General features: G+C 34.3%; 1 protein-coding gene across 3 annotated transcripts; it reads right to left on the bottom strand.

Annotated features, from left to right (window-relative positions):
- Positions 1-1,783: 1,783 nt before the first annotated feature.
- On the bottom strand, positions 1,784-7,060 carry LOC138334915 (beta-1,4-galactosyltransferase 7-like). Of its 3 annotated transcripts, XM_069283769.1 has the most exons (7): positions 6,651-6,969; positions 5,054-6,142; positions 4,132-4,628; positions 3,609-3,834; positions 3,163-3,246; positions 2,793-2,897; positions 1,784-2,267 (listed from the first exon to the last, which is right to left on the bottom strand). In XM_069283769.1, exons 3-7 carry the CDS (start codon positions 4,563-4,565, stop codon positions 2,061-2,063), a joined length of 1,056 nt encoding a protein of 351 aa, XP_069139870.1. In that variant the 5' UTR covers positions 4,566-4,628; positions 5,054-6,142; positions 6,651-6,969; the 3' UTR covers positions 1,784-2,060. The 3 variants fall into 3 exon arrangements, with proteins under 3 accessions (XP_069139870.1, XP_069139871.1, XP_069139872.1); XM_069283770.1 differs by lacking the exons at positions 5,054-6,142; positions 6,651-6,969 and adding an exon at positions 6,984-7,060; XM_069283771.1 differs by lacking the exons at positions 5,054-6,142; positions 6,651-6,969 and adding an exon at positions 6,980-7,042.
- Between the last annotated feature and the right edge of the window lie 39 nt (positions 7,061-7,099).

Here is a 7,099-nt window from a genome sequence, read left to right as displayed (position 1 = left end):
AGTATAACTCTTAATATCACCAACATCTACGACTGTCAACTGTGTGATCATTACAAGTTTTTCTTCTTCAAAAACACGTCCTTTGACCTAATAAAATGAATGAAACAATTCAATTTCTTGGTAATTTGATACACAAAATATGCATGTGTAAATCTCAGGAATACTTCAATGCTGTTATCGGATGTGTATTATCTAGATTACTGGATAAGTGAAACAGAATTGTGTATCTACCACAGATTTCTTGTGGTTGTGAAACTAAGACTAAAAATTTAAATACTGAATTTCATTCTATCAATGTGAAATATATTGCAAATCTGAAGGATTAAAAAAGGCGATACAAACTTTAGAGAAAAGAGGATAAAAAAATTACCCCATGGGCCTTAACGGTCACCTGAGTTAGAATTTATAATGAAACAAATAACGAAACAAATTAAAGACATATAAACACCATATGCTGGGCCTTGAAGTTGGTCAGTGATTTATAAATTTGACTTTTTAGACTATGAAGAGTATTTGCTTCCATCAAACCTGTGAACTTAGAGGTATTTTTTGAAATTTTAATCATTTTTACCCCTTTTTAGCCCCGCCCCTCTGCCCCCAGGAGGTCGGCCAGGACCAATGTGGATATGATATTAAAATGCTATCTCAGGCTAATAATTCTAACCAAGTTTGACTCATTTCCTATGAAAATTGAGCAAAAAAAATGCTCATTAATGTGTTTTTCCTATATAAACTATAGTAAACTTGACCCTCTCCCCAAGGGGAAACAGGAGACCCCAGGGTCATATAATTTACAATTTTTATAAACAAACTTTAAGACCTTTTCATCTATAAAGTGTATTTGATTATACCATTTCCAGAATTTTAAAAGAATATTTTTGAAGTTTTAGCCTATTTGACCTTTTTTGGCCCCGCCCCTCTGCCCCCAGGGGGTCGGCCTGGACCAATATGGATATGATATTAAAATGCTATCTCAGGCTAATAATTCTAACCAAGTTTGACTCGTTTCCAATGAAAATTGAGCAAAAAATGCTCATAAATGTGTTTTCCCTATATAAACTATAGTAAACTTGACCCCCTCCCCAGGGGGAAACGTGAGACCCCAGGGTCATATAATTCACAATTTTTGTAAAGGACCTTAAGACCTTTCTATTTATGAAAAGTATTTGATTCTACCATTTCCAGAATTTCAGAAGAAGATTTTTGAAGTTTTAGCCTATTTGACCCATTTTGACCCCGCCCCTAAGGCCCCTGGGGGTCAGTCATTGAAAATTTGTTAATAGGATTAAATGGCCTTCTCATACTGATAATTCTGACAACATTTGACTCATTTCCTATTACAAATGACCAAATAATGCGCAAAAATGTGTTTTCCCAATATAAACTACAGTAAAATTAACCCCCTCCCCAGGGGGAAACTAGAGACCCCAGGGTCATATAATTCACAATTTTTGTAAAGGACCTTAAGACCTTTCTATTTATGAAAAGTATTTGATTCTACCACATCTGTGAGTAGAGAAGAAGATTTTTGAAATTTTACTCAATTTTACCCCTTTTGGCCCCTCCCACAGCCCCCTGGGGGGTGGGGACCATATAATTCACAATTTTGATTGGCCTTATACCTTAAAAGGTTTGTGCAAAATTTCATTGAAATTGCTTCAGCAGTTTTGGAGAAGAAGTCGAAAATGTAAATTGTTTACGGACATACGACGGACGACGGACGACGCACGACGACGGACAAAAGGCGATTAGAATAGGTCACTTGAGACTTCGTCTCAGAGAAAAGAGGATAAAAAAATTACCCTTAAAATAAGAGATACTAATTATGCTTGAATAAGTATACAACTTGGTGCTACAGTGACATAAATATGAAGCATTAATCTGTGAACAGGATATGACATAATATACAATGGAACAACATGGTGGGATGACAATTACAACAGCATGTGCCATTGAAACAATGGCAGTGACTTAAACAGCATTCTCACTGTTTCTGATCAATTTGTTAAAATGGCTAAAGTATCACAGACAATATTATGTAATTTGTTTTTCAACACAATTCAGTTATTCATGATTGAACTTGCAGCTGATCTGTAAAGCTTTTCATGGTCCTCCTTCTTCAAACACCATTTGGTTTTCTCTAGATCACATTTTAAGCGTACATTAAGCATTGTCACAGGTGCCCCTTCAATTGCAAGGTTAACCCGGCGGTCAACACTGTACTTCACCGTACTCACACCAGTCTCACGATCCAGACGACTAGTTAACTGGGGAAAGAAAAACTCTGATTAAGTGAACAGGAATCTCATTGGTCTTAAATCTATATCAATATTATCTAGAAAGTTTTTAACTTTTGAATATAACTCACTTCGATGCATGTACACTGTATATTGATAAGAGGGAAAAACAACTTGTTTAAAGCTATGTAGATCAATACAAAATCAAACAACTCTCGCTTCTGGTTTACCTCAGCATGACCCCTGGAGTAGAATCAGAATATACTTCCAAAAAAATCAACCACACAGAAGATTTCATTGGCAACATGCTGCGGTCATGCTGATGTTACCCAAACAGAGAGTTGTTAGATCTTGTATTGGAGCTTGATGTAGAGCATCATATTTGAGTGGAATTACAAGTCTAATTTTAAATTGCAATGTCACTCAACTTTTAAAAGATTTGATTATGACCATCAGGTGAAATTGCATGACAAAATCAAAGTGAACAGAATGTCCATGTTTACCGGCACTTGTGTATACCTAGATAGTTTCAGTTTGATATTTCCAGGAACTTACCCGTGTCTGATTAAAATATCTCTTGTTATCTCTCGCCCTCATTGTACTGTGATTATGTAGAAATGTGTCTTTTCTTCCTGTCCTCAGTCCAACTGGTCGTTTGATCTTAAAACAACAATAAACCAAAATGCAAATTAAAAATTAATCTACCAATCTTTATCAAATATTATGGCAGTTATAATTCAAGAGAACCCTTATGATCAATTTAGTATACTAAGAGTTATTTAACTTCCATTGATATTCATATCATCTTGGTGAAAGTAGCAAAGCAAATCATGATTTTACCACTTTTTAATATTTTTTTCAAACTAACTGTCACCATGAGCTTTACAGTTGAACACACTACAAAAGTGATCTAAGAAATACACACCTGTAGTCGAGCCTTTAACAATCTCACATAAAGTTCATCATCTTCACGGCCCCAGCCCCAGTATCTGTTGGACATCCCATTCACCTGTCAATCAGATAAATTATAGAGTCAAAGATTTAGCTTAACTTCTGTTTTCTTTTTTCTTTTTTGATATTTAGTATTTGACCAATGGATGAAAAATGTTGTTGTATACAGATATGATCAGGTGTAAACATTTAGCAATATTAATATTGTTTCCCCATGTTTGGCCATTGGGATTCAAAAGTATGAACTTATCGGCCATAAATCGTAGTTATTCATGTCCATGGCCTGGCCAATCATGAAAGAAGAATGTGAACATTTCTACATATTATCAATAAACAAAGATATGTTTTTAATACAAATAGAGAACATTACAATCCTCTTTATCAAAAATATTCATTGACATATGAAAAATTTAATAATACCTGAATAAAATTATCTTTGTTCATCAGCAATATTCCTCCCACAAACTTGGAGTAGTTATATTTAGGGTGGTACTCTGGGGAGGCGACATGGAATGGTCCATCCTCTGGGTAGCCATAATCTAAATCAGGGTTTAAAGGTAACAAGTCGACATCATGCATGGCAATATAATCACAGTCTGATCGGCTCTCCAGAAAACCAACATTGATCAAGGAAGCCCTGTTGAACCTGAAAAGAAATAAGCATGTTGAGATGTTGAGTTTTTTTTTTTAATATTAATTACATGTTTCTTTAATCATTGCATGAGCACATTCATAGAAAGCTTATATATACATTTATAGGACTTAAACTTTCATTAAATTATAATTCAATTTATTCTTCCAATAGAAAATTACTGCAAAAACAGCAAATCAATCCATTTAAAGGATACTTTAAAAAAGGCATACAAAATAGATTTATTTTATATATTTTCCTAAAATAATAGTTTTTTTTTTAGAAAGTCAGACAAAAAATCTGCAAACTTACCTAAAATTGTCCACCTGATTAACAACATAGATCCGGTGAGCTATGTGTTTTTCATTAAGATAATTATGCATGTAAGGTACAAATTCCAATAACTCCTCAAGTCTATCACGGTATGGAACTATAAGTGCCATCTTATGAGAAGATTGACCTACATCATTTGAGTCTGAATGTTCACCACCTGGCGGGTGACCAGGCGGGTTAACCTGTGGATTTACATGATGTAGCTGAGATTCGCCACTTTTAAGGTTGAGATTGCATTTCCTCTTTGCTTCCTGACATAACATAGAAATGTCAACTACCGGAGAAGGGATGGAACATCCAGCAATGTCCTGTAGAGGGTATGATAGAGAAAGTACAACTATGCATAACAGACATCCAACAAGTCCAAGAACAAGGCATTGTCCCCTTCGGCACCTCAGTCTTTGTAAATCCATCCATATAGAGATACACTGCCTTGAACCATTCGGCTAGGACACTGTCATAGTATTCAGATATGTCTGAAAAAAGCAATATTACTCAGTTATTAAAAAGAGCTGTAGTACGTCAAATATATCTTACTTCATTCATCAATCCCCTCTCAGAAGAAATTAACAGGTCGGGGAGAAGTCCTGATTTGAAAAAAAACATCAATAAAACAATAAAAGACAATGGGTATACTGTATATGATTTTTTTTCTTTAATTTCTTTTTTTTCGTTCCTGATAAACTGAACAGTAACAATTATATATTCAATGTAAGCAGTACACGTTATAATAAAAATCATTTTGTGTTAATGCTACTGTGTGTGTATTTATCAATACAATATTTATAAATCTTTACATTGAACTATAGGAAGTGATAATTATATATATATATATATATATGACTTTTAAAAAGCAAAAGTAAGAGAATGTCTCCAAAATAAAACAAACATCGTGAATTACTTAAATAAATATGACGAAGAAAAGTGCTTAAGTATGATACCAACGCAGTGTTCCAGCTAGGATTTGAAAAGGGCAGGGCGCTGGGCAAAAAAAGGGCATTTTTTTTCCGCGACATAAAACTTTTAGGGCATTTTATATATGACATACAGCTAATATCAGAAACAACTGTATAATATGTATATCATTGCATCATAATCGTCAATGATTGTAATATCAATACCTATATTTATGGCATGAAGTAGACTTTGGGAGTGTTTTGTGGATTCTCCAAAATGTCTGAGACATAGAAAGAAAATGTTGACTGTTTTGATAATAATTTGTTTATTTTTTATTTGGATTAACAGGATGCCACAAAATCTGCTTTGTTTCAGTTCTGTAGTTGTCTCTGTACTCTCTGTTGATTCCTTAAGTCTTACTTTAAGAACATCTTCCATATATTTGTTTTTGCAATGTGTGTTGTCATTTACAAAATCCATTCAGTCTTGCATCAAGTAACATTTACCAAATAAGTACATGCATTATAAATTGCCACAATTTGTCTTTAAGTGATCATGTGTTTACCATTTTGTTTCAGAATTTAGTTCTATCCATGAGCTTGAATGTATTTACAGAATGAAAAGAGAAGAAACAAAATTCTTTCAATTAAATTCAATTTATTTAACAACTATATAGCTAGTAAATGTTGAAAACAATGTATCCACAGCTCCCTGTAATCTCACCATGCACTCAGTAGACATACCTACACATCTCTCAGACATTACAAGTTATCAATATTAAAACAAAAACACTTTCATCCATGATATCAAGAAGTTAATAAATTGAAATTAAAAAATATATACAAATTGTAACAAAGTTGCATGTCCAAATTAAGTAGTTAACAACAATTGTAATTGACTTCAAAAAGAGTTCTTTGATAAAAGTATGTGTATATATAACCTAGGAAATTTGTCACACATCACTAAATCACTGACACACAATAAAATAAGGCTGGTTGTGAGGTGTTCAAATGTGTCAGCTAGCGCTGGACATCAGGAGTACTAGTACTAGTCCTCAGCATCAGATTTGTCATCTATGGAGTAGAAGGAAGCTCTACAAATTAAAAAGAAACCCAAAATATTAAACAATTGGACCATTCTTCAAATTTTATTCTCAATGTTAATTATTTGAAATTGCATGTCTCTGAATTAACGTTTGTGAACGAAAAATACGGCTTATAGTAATACTTTTTGTTCAAATTAAGTTTAAATAAATGTATAGAATTAAATGAGAAATTCGATGACTGAAATAACTCCGTGTATTTTGATGATTTGTGCCTGGACTTAACGAAGCCATGCCTCACGGCTCAGACTACCATAAAATCTATAATTAAACGACAAATTACACAATATATCTATTCCAAAGTGTTATCGGTGGCCTAGAATAATAATTGCCAATTCAAAATCTCGCTTCTTGACCGATAAAGCTTCTTATTTTGTGAATTTATTTACTTTTTGCACATCAAAGAAAAGCCGACACGCGAAAATGCCACGCCGATTTTGAAGCAATCGAGGCAAAAATGTATCAAAATATATGACGAAAATTGCATATAACTACATACCTGAACATCCACAAAAGATCGTGACATTTCTTTGCCGATTTGTTGAGTTCTTGGCGAGATAAAAACATTGTAAATTTGTTTATTGTAAGTCGGAAGTTGAAGACATCAATGATATGCGCGAGCAAACAGGAAGCAGGAAGTTGTGTTAGCTAGACTTGCTAAGTCCGGAATTTGGGCCGACGATATCGGGACAGTATGGGGAAATCGAAAAAAGGGCAGGGCGATGGGGGAAAAGGGCAGGGCGTTAGGAAAAAGGGCAGGGCGCTGGAAATTAAGGGCAGGGCGCCGCGCCCTGCTAAACCGACCTAGCTGGAACACTGTCATGATACCAACGTGAAATAACTTCTGCTACAGCTGCTGTGTATCTGTTTGACACGTTCACTGTGCTCATAATCTGAACAGGAAATGCGTGAAATGAGTATAATAAAATGACCCGGACATAGCTTTTA

Source organism: Argopecten irradians, chromosome 11 (genome assembly GCF_041381155.1).
Source record: "Argopecten irradians isolate NY chromosome 11, Ai_NY, whole genome shotgun sequence".
Classification (NCBI taxonomy): Eukaryota; Metazoa; Mollusca; class Bivalvia; order Pectinida; family Pectinidae; genus Argopecten; species Argopecten irradians.
The sequence above is the reverse complement of the archived record's forward strand: the minus strand, read 5'-3'. Positions and strand labels throughout refer to the sequence as shown.

Coding starts and splice junctions, on each gene's coding strand:
- LOC138334915 (XM_069283770.1), bottom strand. CDS start 4,565: ATGGATTTACAAAGACTGAGGTGCCGAAGGGGACAATGCCTTGTTCTT. Junction 3,835..4,131: donor AATCAGGTGGACAATTTTAG/GTAAGTTTGCAG, acceptor ATTTCTTTTCAG/GTTCAACAGGGCTTCCTTGA. Junction 2,268..2,792: donor GATATTTTAATCAGACACGG/GTAAGTTCCTGG, acceptor TTCTTTCCCCAG/TTAACTAGTCGTCTGGATCG.